The sequence below is a fragment of the Drosophila sechellia genome, chromosome X (assembly GCF_004382195.2).
Source record: "Drosophila sechellia strain sech25 chromosome X, ASM438219v1, whole genome shotgun sequence".
Taxonomy (NCBI): domain Eukaryota; kingdom Metazoa; phylum Arthropoda; class Insecta; order Diptera; family Drosophilidae; genus Drosophila; species Drosophila sechellia.
Window position 1 is genome coordinate 15714572 of NC_045954.1, and position 19768 is coordinate 15734339.

Consider the following 19768-nt stretch of genomic DNA (forward strand, 5'->3'; position numbering starts at 1 on the left):
GAAAAATCGACACAAAATAAAAAGACTAATTTAGTCATACATATAAACATATAAGAACCGTAGTTGTGCAATTATTTAACTTCCTCGATTTTCAAATCAAAAGGCGAATATTAAAAACCCTAAACTATTGTGCATTATAACTATCGATACATATTGAACATTTATTCAAAAGTCACCAGACCGCGACTTACAGCTTAAATTCGATTAAAGTGTTATTTAATGTTGGTCTCCCACAATAAAATATTTATTAACACTAAACCATATCGATAGACATCGATAGGCAAAGCCTATTGAAATTCACAGTTGCCGTCAATTGGAGCGTTTGCGGTGTTTGGTCACACAATTTATGCTTGCATTTCGTCTGTGTAAATTTCATTTCCCAAAAACCGACTTTGTTAAGTTAAGCAAATAAGAGTGTTTAATATCGAAGTAAGAAAAGCAGCAGTTTGGTGCAGTTAAATATAATTGTGAGTATCGTTAGTGGAATTTCCGAGAACGCATAAATACGCACACAGACATTGGTGCGAGAAAAGACTCGCGGAAACAGGCACACGCACGCACACAGCCAAACTCTCACCCACTGCATTGTTTCTGTTCTGACAGTGGCAATTTCTTTTCGCTGCTCTCTTTTCGTCTATTTTTTTTTTCTAGTGCTGTATTACAGTCACCACGGTAGTTTTCTTAAACTTTTAAATACGCTATATATTCGCGTGTGAAAAAAAAATGTGAGTATGTTTGCTTGAAACAGCCCCGAAATCAAGGGGAAATGCAGCAAAGAGAGTGGAGAGAGTTTAAAGTGGTGTTATTGTTGTTGCTGTGACTGCCAGTGCTGCAATAATGAAAATTCGGTGAACCAGACACAGGCATACATACGTACATTTCTCATTTTCACTTGTTTACTGTGAATCAAGCGGAAATTGGCGTGGAAACAGTTTGCGTTTTCCCTGAAATAAAGTGCGTGCTTGCGTGTATGAGAGGAAACGGAGTTGCTGCAGTCAACCTTGACTTACGCATCTCCTCTTCACTTCTCTTCATTTTCGCTCTATTCCTCCGCTCCTTTATCTCTCTTTTCGCCTTGCACCTTTCTGCGCTTGGCGCTCATTTGACATTTTGCTCAAACATGTTGCGTTTTACATGTGTGTGTGTGGCTGTGTGTGCGTTCGTGCTTGTGAAAGAAAATAGTGCAAAACGACAATTGAATCGGAAATCCAAGTCGTACACCTCGTTCCTTTATAATCCAAAACACAACAACAAATAGCTGTTAATGCGCGCGCGCTCTGTTTGGGTTTCCTTTTGTTTTTCCATTCTTTGCGCTGTTGCCAGTTGAAAGTTTCTGTCAAATTGGCTTGGCTCAGCTGACAAGTGCAGTTAGATTGCGAAAATGCGAAAAAGAGACTGACCGTTTCCGCGAGGAAACGAACGCGGCGGAGAACCTTAAAATAAGAATTGAAACTCTCAATCGAAGCGTAGCAAACGCAAGTGTATTTTCTACGTTCGTTTTTTTGTGTTCCCGAATTCTTGTTCCATTTTGTAATACTCAACCGCAAGTTACAAGTTACATTTGTCTATCATTCACTTCATTGTAGTTTATTGAACACGCGGACGTACACGTTTGAACCCAAGCTGTAAGCAATCGACACCTTTTAAGCCATAAAAAATATTCTACACAAACGACTAACTCAACAATAAGTGAACGGAAGAGGGGCAAAAGGAGGAAGCAGGAGGCGGAGGAGGAGGAGGAGGAGGAGCACCGCCCATAGTGGTGGCCACCTGCTGCTCCAGAAGCTCCACAAACAACTGCCGCAATGAAGGTGGATACCGTGAAGCTGAAGAAGGGCTCCTCTGAGCTAACGGCCGAATGCCGCGAGCTCATCGATGAGCTGACAAAGCGGCGAACTCGGGCCGAGCTCCTCGAGTTCCTCGACACCGTCCATGTCTGGATCTATGGCAAGTGCGAGCTGTATCACTGGATCGAGATCCTCGACCGCTTCGACAAGATCCTCGAGGAGGCATCGCGCCATGTCAACGGCAACGAGTTCGTGCTGCAGTGCGACACCAACTTCCAGGAAACGGTAAGGACAACGGTTAGTTTTCACGGTGTACCATTGAAAAAGTCTTCAGGTTTCCACGGATTCATTCGATTCATTAGATATCATTATCTTTTAATCTATGAGAAAATTTCCTTGTTTAAAAGAATAGCAGAATTCAGAAAGTCCGCATGAGAAGAACTATTTTTGACCCAATTTGACCTAAAGCAGTTTCTTTAAAACCTATCAATGTATGCTCTTCAAAACGTTGTTAATAAATGAATTTGCTCTTATTCCGAGAATGTGAAAGCCAAAAGACCCTGAAGTTCCTACGGTTAATACGAATATACATCTATATTTCCATTTATCCTTCTCAGGATGTCACACTACTGTTGCACGTACTCAACTTTACCACACTGCTGATCGAGCACTCGTTCTCGCGTCACCTGTACAACTCCATCGAACATCTGACGGTGCTGCTCTCTTCTCAGAACATGGACATTGTCCTGGCCGTCCTCAATCTGCTCTACATGTTCTCCAAGCGCAGCAACTTTATACCTCGCCTGCCGTTCGAGAAGAAGGAGCTACTGATCGTCAAACTCTTCAACATAGCCGAGGTGGGTCATATTGGTTGTGGTGGCTTTTCGGTGCTTGTTTTTATAATAAATTGTATACTTTTTTTTAGCGCTGGGGCGATCCTAATTATGGCCTGTCGCTCAAGGACTGCTGCATTGGCGAGCCAAAGCTGGAATTCCTCTACCAGCTGTGTATCGACTATGTGGACGAGCATGGTCACGCCGCCCAGCTAGAAATCCCGGACATGATGGACCTCTGCCATACGGCATCAGCTCCCGAGGTGATCAAAACGATTGCCGGACAGATCTCAAAGCCCAGTGAGGCAATCAAGGTGGGTTTTCAAAAAATTAATCACTTCAATGATTGTAAACTAAAGAACGTCTTCTATAGATGCGCATTGCCCATCGGGTGCGTTTGATCTCAGGCTTCAACAACTACAAACTGCGACTTCAGTTCGTCCAGGCGCGCCTTCAGGCTGTCTCCATTTTGATCTACTCAAATGCCCTGCAGGACAACACGGACAAGGTGTTATATGCCGGCTTTGGCGAAGAGCTGTGCGAGCTGATTGACAAAGAGGACGTACATCTCGTAGAGATAAGGGCGGCAGTTCTCCGCACACTCACATCGATGCTGCACTTCGACCGCAATCCGAATGTGCCAAGGTAAGCGATTGAAAGCGTCTCTGATGTCTGTGTCTTATATTCCCCGATAATTGCTTTTCTTCTTTTGTTTTCTGTGCAGCAGGGCCGGGTCGCGTCTGATGAAGATCGTTCACTACACAGGAGCCGAGCGGCAGGGCGGGACGCTGCCGCTGCTGGTTCGTGACTGCATTGATAATCTAACCACCCACGGGTTAACCGAGCGTTACCCGCTCATATTGGCCACCTCGCTTTTCTCTTTGCTGTACCACCTGGCGAGCTATGAAATGGGAGGCACTGCTCTGGTTAAAAGCGGCATGATGCAATCCCTGCTGTGCGTAATCAGCTGGCCAGGAGTAGATCTCGAGCACATCACGTTTGTGACGCGGGCAGTGCGTGTGATCGATTTGATCACCAACATCGATATAGCCCGTTTTCACCAGAACAACGGACTTAACGTGTTCATTGACCGGCTGGAGAAGGAGATAAAGAGCTGCTGCAAGGCATTGGCTGACATTGGCATCACGCTGAAGGAGTCGACACTCCGCGACGATCACAAGTTGGACACCTCGCTGGACCCCGTTGACGAGGATGTGGAAGGTGCGTAGTGATAAAAGCAATTTCTAACAATTAAAATCATGTTCTGTAATCTGATATATGAGACATTCAATTATACAAATTTATAAAATTTTATTTAATAGCAAATTCTCAGTAGACTAACGTTTTTTTATTTTTTATTTTCAATCTAATCAATAACACTGTGTATAATGCCTTTTTTGGTTACCCTTCCCCCCTTTCAGATGGTTCCGGAGAGAACGCATCCGTGGCCAGTGGAAATGCATCGCCGCGTCGCGATAACTACAGTGATGGCGTAACAAGCAACATCGTATACAGAGCTTACCACGAGCATATGGGTGGCGCTGGATCAGGAGCGGGACTCCTGGACATTGGTGGAGCACGCGGCTCGTCTAGCGGCGGATTATCAGGTACATCCGGAATGGGTGCGGGATCAATTAACAGAGATGGGGGTGCTGCTCGCCCGCCGGCTATTATGTATCCCACAAATAGCTACTACGCCCGTCCACTGGCCGAACGCAAGGCGGAGCTCTCTTCGCAGCTGCCTAGCAGCCTGGCGCCGAAGAAGCCGTCCTGCGTCACTCAGCGAGCGGCGCTACTTAAGTCAATGCTGAACTTCTTGAAGAAGAGCATCCAAGATCATGCCCACTTTAGCAACATGCGCAACATCATGGAGACTAGTCTGACCCAATCGCTGCGCCATATCATCGCCAATGCGGAATACTACGGACCGTCGCTGTTTCTCTTGGCCACCGATGTGGTCACTGTGTACGTGTTTAACGAACCATCGCTGCTATCTTCGCTGCAGGATCTGGGCATTACCAGTGTCATGCTAAAGGCGCTGCTCCAGAAGGATGTGCCAGCAACCCGAGAGGTGCTGGGATCCCTACCCAACGTATTTTCCGCTTTGTGTCTAAATGAGCGCGGATTGTTCGAGTTCCTTTCCTACGATCCGTTTGACAAGGTGCTCAAGGTGCTGCTTTCGCCGGACTACTTGGTGGCAATGCGACGCCGCCGCTCCTCGGATCCGCTGGGCGATACAGCAACCAACTTGGGCAATGCCATGGATGATCTGATCAAACACCATCCCTATTTGCGGGCCGATGCCACTGAGGCGATTGTCAGGCTCTTAAACGAGCTGGTTCGCCTTGGCTCTGATCCCAGCTTCATTTGCTGGCGAGCGAACAAAGAAAGCAGTGGCTCTGGTTCTGGTTCCGGGAGCCATGGCGGCGGCCATCACGTGGCCTCAACACCATCGCCGATGGTCATGGTAGCTGGCACGGGAAGTTCTTCATCGGTCCTACAGGGTGCAGCGGATACAAACGATAGCAGCGGAGATGATGACGACGATGATGACGAAATGAGCTCCGCATCACAGCAGCAGCAGCAGCCCACGACACCGGGCCAAGGTGGAGGACCAACCACACCCAGGACACAACAGGCGGGTGGAGTTGTTGGAGCTGGAGCTGGTTCTACAGGAACGCTGACAGCCGCATCGCAAGCCGTTAAAGTAGTGACGCCACCGGAGCGGGAGGCCATCCCTCTCATCGACTACATCCTCAATGTGATGAAGTTCATCGAGGCGATATTCAGCAACAGTCCTAACGGCGATCACTGTCGCGAGTTTGTGCTCCATGGGGGGCTGAAGCCCATCCTGCAGTTGTTGTCGCTGCCCAATCTTCCAGTGGATTCGCCGGTGTCCACCACCTCCCAAGCGGTGGCCAATGTCTGCAAGGCCATACTCAGCCAGGCGCAAGAAACCAAGGTGCTGGATGTTGCACTCAAGCAGCTGGCGGACATTGTGGCCCAGCTGAAGCCACTGATCAAACACTTCACTTTTCCCGGCGGCAGTGTCCTGCTGGCGGAGCTGGTCTGCTGCCAGCGGCTGGAGGATGGTTTTGCCAACGCCGAATATACACCCATCCTGCACAACATGAGTTTTGTGCACGGCTATGTGGTGATGCTGGTGCATCTTTGCCGAAATGCCTCCAACGACATGCGAACCATTCTTCTAAAGCGGTGGGGTGTCAATCGCGAGACCGGCGTCCAATTGCTGCAGCAGCTCGTGCAGCTGTACATCTCACTGGTGTGGGAGAGCACCATACTGCTGAATTTATGTTCCGATGAACCCACCCAGCATCCGGATCTTATCTGGGATGAGATCGCAGCCCAAATGTCAGCGGCAGCTGGTACTGCGGATCCCCTAACCGAGGCGGAGCTCTCGAGGAAACTGGAACGCGCTGCGGAATTCCGTACAAAGTATACACCCGAGGAGCAGTTCCGATATATCAAATCCCTGCTGGCGGCGAGCTCCCGGCTGGGAAGAGCCCTTGCTGAGCTTTTGGGCACATTGGTGAAACTATCGGTGGGATCACCGCAAACACGGCAGCGTCGCATCAACGATTTGATCAGTAATATCAGCAAAGTTCCTACACCAGAAGCGCGCGAAATAGCCCGCATCCTCAGCTCGATCCTCGTGAACGGATTTAGTCACGAGAGCATTCTGCCCAAGCCTGTGCCGAAACTAAAGCTCACCTTCCTCATTTGCTCGGTGGGATTCACGGGCCCAATGCTGTTCGACGACAAGCGCAGCGCCTTCCATCTAATGATATCGCAATTCTGCGCCGAGAACGGACTGAAGGCCTTCTTTGAGATGTTCTATTGGGCCCTGTCGCTGGATAATGTATCCCAGAAATTCGAGTTCGATCAGTGGGCTTCCATGGAGGATTTGATGCAATCCCATGAGGATGACAAACGTGATTGTCCGGAGGGCACGGGCGAGTTTCTCGATGCATGGCTGCAGCTGCTCGAGAAGATGGTCAATCCTCGAGCCATGTTGGACTCGCCGTACACGATGAGTCCTCGGCTGAATTACATGCCCGACTCGGTTCCATTTGAGCCGGTCTTCTACCTAATACACATCCACCAGTTAGCCATGCAAGCACTGCGCAGAATCTGGGCACGACGCCCGATTCCCAACTATGGACCGAGCATGTTTGAGACCATGATTCTCATCCTAAAACATCTGATCAAGTCACACCAGACGCTGTTGGATCGCTATCACACGCGAATGAAGGAGATCAAGTTTGAGAACCTTTACATCCGGAGCACGGATGATGGTCTGAATGCGGATCACATCAAGACGTTGACGGACATGGGCTTCATGCACTACCATGTAATCGAAGCGCTGAGAACAAATGCGTCTTTGGAAGAGGCAACCGATTACCTGCTTAACAACCCAGAGGCAAGTTCCTTATCGACGACTGGCGGTCAGTCGGGTGGCTCAGCTCCACCGCCGCCGCCATCGGCTTCGACGATGGACATTGACGTGGACGTGCCCGCGGATGGGGAGTCGACGCAAAGCAAATCCTCCACTTCGCCCAATTCTAGCTATGACTACAAGCACCTTAAATTGATGCCGTCGCTAATCTTTGATCGCTTCTGCGACGAAGCCATCTCGAGGGCCTTTGAATTCATGGAGGCAATACCGGATACGGTCAACAGTGCAGCTGATTTGATTGCCGTGCTGTACAGACGCCACAATCACCTCAACAAGCAGGTCTTTGTCACCAACTTTGTGCGCAACATCATACAGTGGGTGGACTTCACATTGCAGCTGTTCGAACCAGCCAAGACAACCGGATCGAAGGCCTCACGTCTAGAGGAATGCCTAACCGGAATGACAGCCACCCGGCTGTTTGTACGACTCAAGACATCTACGCTGCTGCTTGAGGAGAACTACAGTGATCTACACCGACCTCTTGTGGAGGCGATAACCGCCCAAGATGCCATGGTGTCGCTGGTCAAGCTGCTGGACTGCATGAGCCAGTGGATGTTGGAACAATCGACCGAAACGAATACCGGCCAGCAGCGTGCGACGGTGCCGCGTTGGGTGCAAAATCTGGTGGACCTAATCGATGCCATCGATAGCATCAGCAACATCCTGCAGCGCAAGGCCAACATGCGTGCAGTAAGCAGCGATGTGTGGCGCTGGTACGACGCGTCCACAGGCAAGTGGAATGCCTACTCGGAGGCCAACAACGAACTCATCCGCAATGCCTATGCGGCCGGCGAACGCTGGCTGTACATCAACATTGGACGCCAGCGGTGCACCGTAAGCCTTAACTGCATGACGCAGGTGAGCGAAGCATCCGGAACACATCGACCTGTCTGCCCGGCCCTGAAACTTAGCGAGGCCATTACCTCTCTAAACAATCCGGTAGGTCACCACAAGGTAGAGCATCTACTTAATCGCGTGGTGCGCACTGCACCCGACGGATCAGGAACTGTGCACAGCGATGAGTTGATTTCACTGCGACAGCTGGTCAACTTTGCCGATGGCCAGCAACCACAGCAGTCGGAGAATTCTGCAAATCCGAGCGAGGAGGTGGCCAGTGAAGACGGCCCAGCTGCAGCCAATAGCGGATCTCCGCCAGCCACAATGACGACGCGCAGCAAGACGCGGCAGAAGAGCGCGGCTGCTGCAGCAGCTGCCAAGAACAAGTCTCAGTCGGGTGGTTCGCCACCCATACCCAAGCGCACCCAGAAAATCATACTCAACGAGGAGCAGGTGGGCCTTAGCAAGTTCGACTGCGGCCGCATCATTGGCAGCATTGTGGATCTACTGCAGCCATCACATCAGATGCTTAACGAGACGAAGCTTTCGCTGCTCCGTCTCTGTGCGAGATTGACGCGGAACTACGATAACGCCCAAGTGTTCATCCGACGCGGCGGAGTACGAATGCTGCTGCACCTGCAGCAGGCATGCAGTTTCATGGGTTTCCCTACCTATGCGAACATTATACTGCGTCACGTTCTGGAGGCACCGCCCGTGCTCCAGGAGGCCATGGAACGCGTACTGGGCATGCGAGCAGCTGGTATAGTGCCTGTGGGTCATCGCGACCTTATCTACGTGCTCACCCAGGTGTCGTCAGCGGTGTCGCGCAATCCGCAGATTTTCGTGGCCGCCGCCAAGGAAATGCTTAAAGGCGAGTATCTAATCAACACGAACAGCACCACATTGACAGACGATGCCCGTGTCATGGTCAAGTCCAAGTTTGGCCAGCAACCGACGGCGGCGGCTGGCGGTGCCACGCCACATAACCAGACGCCGACACCACCGCCAGCGGCCAAGGATGAGCTGAAGGACGATCCTCAGGTGCAGTCATCGGTGGCCGTGCTCAAGGAACTGTTGCATGGACTGGTGCAGCCGTGCTGGCATTACGGCGGCACTGGATCTCCCGATCGCGGACAGGGCGCTGCGGAGCTACTGCAGCCGGATCAGCCGCCAGGCACGGCGCAGGGATGCCACGATGATGAGGTGAGTTGGTTTCCTTGGATTTCGGATCTATCTGCGCAAAGAAACATTTAGTTTACTTTACTAGCCATGCAGCATATGTACTTAAAATACTTGACTACTTTTGATTTTTTAAAGTTTTCATACACTAAATGTAAATTTTATTAGTTATATTTCCGCTTCCAGGAAACTCCCGCACCCGTGTCCAGCAAGAAGCAATCCTCCAGCGGCGGAGGTGCTGTAGCTGCTGGCCAAGCTGGCCAGGCGACGGAAAAGTTCGAGCCATGCTGTTGCACCTGGCACATACCGACCAGCGGACACACCCATGCCAAGCCGACCATCTCGAGGGCAACCTTGCTGAAACTGCTGGCGGATTCAACCCGGGCCTACCAGTCGCTGGTGCCGCGTGTCCTCTTGTCGCACGTTTACACACCGGCGGACAGCCCCCTGATCTCCGCACCTCAACAGACGTTCCTGGGCGTGCTCCTTGATCGCTTCCTGCCCATAACCCAACGGCATCATGTGCCCGAGGTCAGCACAATGACCCGCGTACTGATCTGCTCCCTATCGGACTGCTATCAGCAGCCCGGAGTCCAGGTGCATGTCGCCGAGGAGCTGCACGCTGCGGTCGCCAGAGCCCTGGCCCAGCCGGATTCGGCCGAGAAGCACACAAGATTGCAGGTCTTGATGAGCCTTTTCCCCAATCTCATTGAGTCCCCAATGCTTTACGACAAGGTGCACATGCATCGCAACAATATGTACCGGGTGCTCCTACGCCAGGGCGTGATGACCTATCTGACGAAAGTGGCGCAGTACAAGGATCTGTCCAATCACAATACGCTAAGCACCCTTGCGGCCATTCTGCGACCGATGGAGATCCTGCTGAGATTCAGCGTGTCCACCACAACGCTGGGCTCGAAGAGGATTCTCTTTGGCAGTGGCGGCCCTGGCGGACCGAATGCGTCTGGCAATGGCAACAACACTGCCGGCGGCAGCAGTGGCAACGGACCAGGATCTGGCAACACGTACGGGACCATTATTAACCGGCGACTATATCCTCGTCTGGCGGCACGCACTGGTTTCGGTTCCGCTATGGAGCGTTCCAATGCTATGGGTGGAGAGCACGTTTTGCGAGATATCATACGGAATGTACTGTCGGATCGGCGACATGCCTTCGAGTTCATCTTCAATTCGGACGATATGGCCGTAGACTCTGAGGACGCAGCTGCTCCAGGATCTGGAGTGGGTGGAGGTGGCTCTGGACCGGGCAGTGTCGGAGGAGGCGTGTCTGGATCAGTATCGGGTAGCAGTTCCGCAGCCGTTATCGACGTAGTCGAGGAGCGTAGCAATGGCGGAGATACCAACGATCCTCCGGCAAACGTGAGCTCTGCATCATCTGGTGCAGGACAGTCCTCGACCAGTGGCGGCCCAGTGCGTCCAGTGGTCAACTTCGATCAATTGTGGGACGATTTCCTGCAGAGCGAGGGACTGCGTCTGGCTTCGCGGAGCGGCGGTGGAGCCGGATCCGGCAGTGGATCCGTTGGAGCAAGCTCATCCGGGCAGCAGAACGGAAGCAACACCACAGCCAGTTCGACCAACTCAGGTAACAATTCCGGGATCGGAAATCTTCGCTTGCGCACCAATCCCGACGTTGATGTAGGCAGTGGCAATGGCAGCGGCAGCGGGTCCAACGCAGGTGTGGTCAACGACAATGGAATCAGCGGCGGCGGTGGAAGTGATGGTGCGTCCACCTCTTCAGACACGGGAGCTCCAGGTGGTGCTCGTGATTTGAACGCCTCACTGCTTGGCGATGTCAGTACCTCAGAATCTGATTCGGATCCTTCCACAGAGAACGACGAGCGCAATGAGGAGGACGAAGATGAGGATGATGACGCTCCCGATGAGGATGTGGATGAGCACAGTGAGACGGATGTGGACGAAGAACGATCGCGCCAGTTTATCGAGGTCTTCGATCACATCTATGAGCCGGAATCATCTGAAACGGCGTCCAACGATGCAGATGTGGATAACGATGATGATGATGACGAGGACGATGTGGACGACGACGATGATGACGACGAAGACCACGACGATATTGTTCGGGAGGAGGTCCAGAGCGTCATGGATGCAGAGATCGAGAACCAAATCGATATCGCCCTCGCCCTGGTCTCCTCAAACAATCGTCCCAGACGCAGTGCAGCGGTTAATGCATCTGGCGATGGTTCCGCCAATCGAACCAATCCCGATGACGAAGTGGACGATGAGGATGACGATGTAGATGCTGATCCCGATGAAGATCCGGACGTGGATCCAATTAGCGGACCATCGGCAGCCCAGGCGGAGGCCTATCTGTACGAGCGATTAGGCAGCGGCCTAATGCCAACACCACCGGTTGGTTTTCGTGTGCGAATGAACAGCTCTATTGCCCAACCACTTGATATTGATGTGAATGGCGGCAATGCGGGAAGTGGAAGCAATGCGGGCGCCACAGGATCGTCCGGGGGCGCTGGCCAAAGAACTTCTACGGGCGGCACAACAGCCAGTATTGGAGCAATTGCCTCTGCCGCACTGCGCCCATCATCTGGTTCGTGGATGGCACCGGACTTTAACTTCATTCGAATGTCGATCGGGGATAACTCCATGGGCAGCGGACCAGCTCTTGGTGGCAACGCCAACGGTGGCGATATGAACGTCTTCCCAACGCCCTCCATGTCACTAGAGCGCACTGGTGGTGCACCTGGCAGCGGCCAGACTATGAGTGAGCTGCTGAACGAACAACCATCGGGGGCTGGCGCAGGTGGTGGCGGAGGCGGCGTCGGCGGGGTGGGGGCAAACGGTGCGAACAGTGGCACCACGGGACAACATCCGAATGCAACGCTCTGCACGAACGGAGTGCGGCGTCGATTGCTCTATCTGGACCAGCAGTACTGCGTGTGCATGCCCACGCATCAGAACCCCACTGAAGAGACCCAGATGGAGACTTTCACACAGGATGGTGAGTATTCTCGTACCTTTGCCATCAAATGAACACCTTAATTCTTACCCACCCATCGCAGCTCTTCACTGGTGGCTAGAAGAGGCCACGCTCCTCGATATGGAAAGCCAGACGGACGCCTGTCTATATGCCGCACATTTTCTGCTGCCACATCTCATCAAGGAGCTGAAAACAGCGCACCAGCAGCGCAAGCAGGAGGAAGCCGCCCGCCAATCCACATCACCGGTGACGGGTTCAAGTGCATCTGCAACATCCTCCAGCACTACGTCAGCTGTGGGCACAGCAGCGCCCACAGCAACATCATCGATTGCGTCCGGTTTACTGGCGAACGCCATCTCTGCGGGCTCAGGAAACAGCAGTTTGGTAGTGCCACCAGTGGCAGCATCTGCCACGGGCGGCACCCGACGCAGTTCGATTCCTGTGCTAATTCCGTCAACATTTGGTCCTAGTGGCGCTAGCAGCGCGACAAGTGCAACGGGAAACGGTGCCACCAACGATGCCACGACAACAACTGGCGGACCAACCAGACTTTTCTGTGAGTACTGATCGAATCATTTAAGCAAAAATGTACTCAAGTAACCATATTCTTGCAGCGTCCGTTGACAGCAGCATCACCTCGGAGACACAAACGACAACCCGATCGTCACGCCAACGCGGTGGATTGCGTCAGCACAGTCAGCTGCCCTTCAACATTTACGCCGAGATTGATTTAACTAACGAACAGGATAGCGAAGGGGCCACAGGGACAGCAGCGGATGGAGCTGAATCACAGCCACAGCATAACTCCTCTTCTTCGGCGGCACAGGTGGCGGTGCCTCAGTATCATCATCAGCGCCATCCACCGGTGCCACTCCTACCGTCCAGCGGAAGACCATCGCGACCCCACTCGCGTCTTGATGAGAGAGAGATGCTCCTCATGCAGGTAATTTGTGTGCAGTTTAGATTTTTGTACATATTCTAATTTAAATTCCGTCATCGCCAGATACGCAACCGGATGCAAGGATCCAGCGGACGCACTTCAGGCTCGGCGCTAATTAACGCCCGGCCTAATCGCGACCTACCCAACTGTCTGCAGCGTCATGACCACCCGGCCGGCTCCATTTACCCCCGACCCAGTGCGAACAGAACGTCAGCTCCGACTATTGTGTCCATCCCGACGGCAATGTCTAATGCGATACTGGAGCAGATAAATATCACCACTCCGAATGTGGTGCGAACAGACAGAAACTTTGCCTTGCCATCTTCCCTGGAGGTTGATGTGGATGTGCTGCCTGGTATTCTGGACTTGCCGCAGCAGGAAGCGCAACCAGAGGACGATCAGTTGTTGCTGCCACCACCTCCGCCGCCACCGCCCAGTGATACGACGCCATTGGTCCACGCCGAGGACGAACTGTGGCCCGGAACGGTGGTCAGTGCTGGTACTAGAGAGGAGTCATCCGCTCCAGCAGTAGCCACAGAAAACACAGAGGCTGTAAGCGACTCAAACCAACCGGAACCGACGCCAGAAAGCAGCGAATCTACTTCTCCAAATCCGCAGGCTCCTTCAGCAGAACCAACCCTATTGGAACCAGGCGCAGCAGTAGATGCCTCAGTTGCTTCACAAACGCCATCAACAACAGAGGAGACCGCCTCTACTGGTGGAGCGAGCGGAACAACAGCCACCATAACGGACATGAGTCCCGAGGTGCGGGCTGCTCTCGGGGATCTCGAGGTGCCCGAGGGCGTGGATCCCTCCTTCCTGGCCGCTCTGCCCAGCGAGATGCGCGAAGAGGTTATCCAAGAGCATCTTCGCATGCAGCGCATCCGTCAGCGAGCGCAGCAGAATGCAATCCAAATTGCCCATGACTCGCTGGTCGAGGTCAACCCAGAATTTCTCGCCGCCCTGCCACTAAACATACAGTCGGAGGTGCTGATGCAGCAGCGCATCGAGCAGCAGCGACAGGCGGCTCAGACTGCCAATCCGGAGGATCCCGTTGACACAGCTGCTTTCTTCCAAAACCTGCCAGAGAATCTGCGCCAAGCTGTGAGTTTCATTTTCCATTCATGAATAAAGCTTGCGAGCAAACTAAACCTTTACATCGGTTACAATTTTAGATACTCACCGACATGGAGGAGTCACAGATAGCCAGCTTGCCGCCGGAGCTGGCTGCCGAGGCGCAGTTCCTGCGTCGCGACTGGGAATCTCGCAACGGCGCCCGCATGGACGCTCATCCGACCACCAATGCCTTATGTAAGTGTGGTTATACGACCCCTACTTGATAGCTTATAAATCCTAACGATCTCTATATATTTCTTTAGCCCGGTTCCAGACAACGCTCCAGAGCCTGGACGACACACGCTGGCACAGCTCCATTTGGTATGATGCGAGTGGCATTGCCCAGCCGCAACACCATCAGCATACAACGATTGTGCATCAACATGCCCACGCACATCATGCCCCAAACATGGGCAAACCACTGGCCCTGTTGATGATGGAGGACGAGAACATTCTGCTCGATCCGGACTCGTTGGCCACACTCCTGCTCTTCCTGTTCGTGGAGGATCAGAAGGTAAACAGCATGCGACTGCATCGCGTCATACGCAACCTGTGCCACCACGAACCCACCCGCGACTGGATCATCAGCGCCCTGATCAGCATAATTCAGAAGACGAACGAGGACAACGGAAACTTCGGTGCGGGCCAAGCGGGTGGCAAGCCGGAGTGGCTGAAGCTACGTGTGGACGCTGCCTTTGGCTACAAGAGCAACATATTCCTGATTAACCGATTGTACGAGGGTAGTGCCCGGAGCATCAGCATCAATCCGCAGGCGGCACAGATGATAGTGCGAAACTGTCTGGACCTGCTGTTCGTGCTGGCCAAACACTATCCGTCCAGCTTTGTGCCCTATAATCGCGATGTGAAGGCCAGGCGTATATTGAGTGCGGTATTTGGCATGCCATCGCCCACGGCCGGATCAGGTGGAGGCGCAGGATCTGGATCTGGATCTGCAGCGTCTGGCGGTTTGACAGGCTACGATGACGTGCCACCAGGTGGAACTCTGGACTTCCGCTCAAGATTCTGTCGCTATCAGGTGGTTAATCGTTTACGTAGCATATTCGACGATCATCATGCCCCGAAACCCTCAGTGCCCTTGGATGAAGCACCCTCCACATCAAAGGCGGCGGCAGCAAAGGCAGCTGCCACGGCCAAAGTGTCCACTGCTGGGAGCCAGAATAAGCACTCTGTGCCGTACCAGACTAACGCGAAGAACTTCTGGGATGTTGTGCTTAACATCGATCAACAGACACAAGTGCGATTGGCCAATGTGGCCCAGTTTCCGCTCACCTCACAGCCGGCGTGGGAATGGCAGGCGAATACAGCTGATTTCCTCTCGTTCAGCGAATCACCCTTCGGCCAGTTGCTGGAAATGCTTCCCTACAAGGTTATATGCCGATCGCCCCATCTTACCGATATGCTGGTCAAGCTGCTCGCCTCGCTCAGCACAGAGTTGCCCAAGGAGGAGGAGCTGTTGCCGCTAAGCGATCAAATGCCCCCACTGGTACCCATTAGTCAGGTGGCGAGAGCGGCAGCGGCACCACCACCACAACCTGCCGAGAATACCCAGCCCACAGCAACAGCTACAGAAATTGGTGACGGTCTGGCCGCTAACATTGAGGAGCAAGCTGCTCCGGCCAGCGGTAATCCTGCCTCCGGTGATAGCAATGCGGGAGCGAAGCGCACCCAAATGCCAACTTTAAGTGTGGCCCTGCCGGTGGCGCCATCGAAACCGCGTCGCAAGATCTACTCGAAGAACTTTTCGCAGCTCCAGCTGGTCATTGAGGTGCTGACGCACCAGTGCGGCACCACCGAGGGCCTGGACAACGTATCCAAGCTGATTGTGAATCTAACGCAGTGCTCGCAGGCATCTACTGCCATTTTCATTCAGTACTTGACCGCTGCGATATTGGGATTGGCTGAGGAAGTACGTCAAGCGATACAGATGCTGCTCAACGAGATTCGCATGTATAACATTCATCAAGGCGTGGCCAGCACCACCTCACAGGCGGCGTCCACTTCCGGGGCAGCTGTAGCAACACCATCATACGTACCCACAGTATCCGGAGCCAGTCTCTTGCCAAACTTGGCCGTGCACGAGGGCATAATGCAAGATCGCTTCACCGCCGAGCACGTGATCATCTCGGCACCAAAGAATGCCAAGCCCACCTGCGAGTTGCAGCTGCCGTCGATGAAGAAACTCATGTCCAACTCGTCCGCCCAGCCGTACTTCCTGAGAACCCTGAAGATCTTCATGCAGGTACGCGACATGTATGAGGCGCAGAACGGCGTGTCCACTGGCGGTGGAATCGCTGGTGGTGCCGGCGACAACGACGACGATATCATCGATATTGAGGGTGATGGAGGTGCTTCCGGCGGCAGCAGTTCGGATATGGCTCCCGGGTCTGCCAGCACAATATCTCCACCACCGCCAATGGAAACCAATCAGACCGCGCAAGATGGCGATGACGACGAGGAAGAAGAAGATGAGGCCAGATCTTTCCCGGGAGTTGGCGTGGCAAGCGCTAGCAAGTCGACCAAGCCTACTCTGAGTCAGATCCTCTGCCTGGACGTGCTGTGGAACACGCTCAGCGAATGCCTGGTGGCATTGGAGGAGTCCAAGGACGAGTTCGCCGTCCTGGTGCTGCAACCGACCGTGGAGGCCTTCTTCCTCATCCACGCCTCGCACCGCGGTGCGTCCAAGAAGCCGGGTCGCAGCTTTATGCCTGGAACTGTGAGCTTTGGACTGCGAGCAGCCGCCGGCGGTGGAATCGGAGGACTGGGAGCAACCGCATCATCTGCCCAGGCGTACAGTCCCTTGATGGACGATGTCAGCAGCGCCAACACCACCAGTTCTGCTAGTTTCGATGGTGAGTTTAGGAAATATGCAAAACATTCTTCATATAATCAATCTGCTACATTTATAATCACCAGATGAGCCGCGAATGCAAGATGCATCCACGAATACGCCGCTGGCCAACGCCTCGACCGGCACAGCGTTGAGCGCGCACGAGGCGCAGCTCAGGCAGGACCGGCAAAAATTCCTACAATTCGCCGAGAAGCACCGCACCGTGCTTAACCAGATACTGCGACAGTCACCAACTCATCTCTCCGACGGGCCGTTTGCCGTGCTTGTGGACCACACACGCATTCTCGACTTTGATGTCAAGCGCAAGTACTTCCAGACGGAGCTGGAGCGGCTGGACGAGGGCATACGGCGTGAGGAGCACACGGTCAGTGTTCGTCGCGTAACCGTTTTTGAGGACTCGTTCCGTGTCCTGTACCGTCTGGGTCCGGAGGAGTGGAAGAACCGCTTCTACATCGTATTTGAGGGTACGTTTTTGACCAATATAAACGAATAACTAGCGATGTTCATACTTGCGATCTACCTTACAGATGAGGAAGGCCAGGACGCTGGCGGCCTGTTGCGCGAGTGGTATGTGATCATATCGCGCGAGATCTTTAATCCGATGTATGCCTTGTTCTGCGTATCGCCGGGCGATCGCGTCACCTACATGATAAATCCCTCCAGCCATGCTAACCCCAATCACCTGAGCTACTTCAAGTTTGTCGGCCGCGTAATTGGTAAGTCTCTTAGATACTCCTTCCATATCAGGCGTTCTATAACCCCTTTGATGTTATTCAATAGCCAAGGCTGTGCACGACAACAAGTTGCTGGAGTGCTACTTCACTCGCTCATTTTACAAGCACATCCTGGGCAAGCAGGTGAAGCACACGGACATGGAGTCGCAGGACTACGAGTTCTACAAGGGCCTCGACTATCTGATGAAGAACGACATCTCCACCCTGGGCTACGAGCTGACCTTTTCCACCGAGGTGCAGGAGTTCGGTGTCACCCAGATCCGGGATCTCAAGCCAAACGGACGCGACACCGCCGTGACCGAGGAGAACAAGTTTGAGTATGTGCAGCTTGTGTGCCAGCTCAAGATGAGCGGCTCCATTCGACAGCAGTAAGTATACATAATATATTTATATTCCATGCTATGGATTCTAAATCGAGCTACTCCCCACAACAGATTGGACGCATTCCTTGAAGGCTTCTACGACATAATTCCAAAGCATTTAATTTCGATATTCAACGAACAGGAACTGGAACTTCTGATATCCGGCCTGCCGGATATTGACATTGAAGATCTAAAGGCGAACACCGAGTACCACAAGTACACCTCTAAATCGGCGCAGGTGAGACCATAATTGTGAATCTTCCTCCATCCTCCATCCCGCTCTAAACCATGTCTTATTTAAACATTCATTAGATTCAATGGTTCTGGCGTGCACTGCGTAGCTTTGACCAAGCGGACCGCGCCAAGTTCCTGCAATTCGTCACTGGCACATCGAAGGTGCCACTGCAGGGCTTCGGCTCGCTGGAGGGCATGAACGGGATTCAAAAGTTCCAAATCCATCGGGACGATCGATCCACTGATCGCTTGCCCTGTGCACACACCTGGTGAGTAGGGATCCACAAGTCGCATGAGCTGTTTGCAATGCCATAGACCGTATTAACTTACCCATCGTTCGATTGCAGCTTCAACCAACTGGATCTGCCCATGTACAAGTCATACGACAAGCTGCGGAGCTGCCTGCTGAAGGCCATACACGAGTGCTCCGAGGGCTTTGGCTTCGCCTAAGGTGCGACAACTGTGGCGACAGCGCCAACCACCAGCCGGCAGAGCCACCGGTAACCAACCAACTACGGACGCAACACTATTCCTACAACGCCATCAAATGCACGGGCGCAACGACGAGTAATGCATAATTGATTTGAATTGAACGGAAAATAACAGAACAGCCACTGCAAATTTGCGATATCGGCAACAGAAACTGCATACATAAACAGTACATATAGTTATATAGTATATATAAAAATGTTGAATTAATTATTAATTTTCGCGCCTATATATATACAATATATATTTTCTTAAATTTTCAAAAGAAAACGGAAGAAATCTAAGGAAACCCAACAAAAAAAAAAAAAAAACAAAAAAATGAAAAACTGATACAGACGCGAAACAGTATATTCGATTTAAAATTCTCTGCGCAACTCATCTTAATTTTTATATTTTTTTTGAATCTATCTCTGTCGTTTTGCACATTTTTATCAAAAGAAAAGGATTTATATAAGGAAACACACAATTTGACACATTTTCATTTACCCAAACGCGAAACCGAATAGAAAAGGATTAAACGTAGTATATAGATCGCAAATGCACATAAACAGATTACACACTTGGGTTACTTGTTTACTTAAGTGAATGTACGTACCGAAGATAAAGGGAGGCAACAGAAAACATTTAAATGGATTAAAGTATTTTGATGTAAGAGATAAGTCCTTATGTTAATGAATTTTATGTTTAATTTTGAAATAAAGAGCCGCAGATGTAACTTAAAGAATCTGGAATAAAGAACAAGCTCATTTATCACAATAAATTTTCAGAATTCACTTCACACGCTTACCATAGATAAATGCGGCTGAAAAGGATGGGTACGTGTACGTCATCGTTATAAATACAATAAGGTCTCAATGTCGATCTTATTTGAATTGGGCGCCATTTCATTTGAAATTCGATTCTATCGCAACGTCCAACGTCAGATCGATATCTCATG

At 52.1% G+C, this 19768-nt stretch overlaps 1 protein-coding gene across 4 annotated transcripts; it reads left to right on the forward strand.

Annotated features, from left to right (window-relative positions):
* The first annotated feature begins 308 nt into the window (after positions 1-308).
* LOC6619958 (E3 ubiquitin-protein ligase HUWE1) lies at positions 309-19591 on the forward strand. Of its 4 annotated transcripts, none has more exons than XM_032725380.1 (20): positions 309-467; positions 1587-2084; positions 2405-2644; positions 2713-2934; positions 2994-3265; positions 3345-3841; positions 4042-9137; positions 9282-12108; positions 12170-12643; positions 12702-13030; positions 13091-13579; positions 13646-14131; positions 14203-14338; positions 14407-17013; positions 17078-17476; positions 17540-17728; positions 17793-18114; positions 18181-18346; positions 18421-18611; positions 18690-19591. In XM_032725380.1, the coding sequence occupies exons 2-20, from the start codon at positions 1806-1808 to the stop codon at positions 18790-18792; spliced, it is 15324 nt and encodes a 5107-aa protein (XP_032581271.1). In that variant the 5' UTR covers positions 309-467; positions 1587-1805; the 3' UTR covers positions 18793-19591. The 4 variants fall into 4 exon arrangements, with proteins under 4 accessions (XP_032581271.1, XP_032581272.1, XP_032581269.1 ...); XM_032725381.1 differs by having other exon boundaries at positions 310-467; positions 9282-10854; positions 10963-12108; positions 13091-14131; XM_032725378.1 differs by having other exon boundaries at positions 310-467; positions 13091-14131.
* The last annotated feature ends 177 nt before the right edge of the window (positions 19592-19768 follow it).

Coding starts and splice junctions, on each gene's coding strand:
- LOC6619958 (XM_032725378.1), top strand. CDS start 1,806: ATGAAGGTGGATACCGTGAAGCTGAAGAAGGGCTCCTCTGAGCTAACG. Junction 3,266..3,344: donor CGCAATCCGAATGTGCCAAG/GTAAGCGATTGA, acceptor TTTTCTGTGCAG/CAGGGCCGGGTCGCGTCTGA. Junction 17,014..17,077: donor CAGTTCTGCTAGTTTCGATG/GTGAGTTTAGGA, acceptor TATAATCACCAG/ATGAGCCGCGAATGCAAGAT.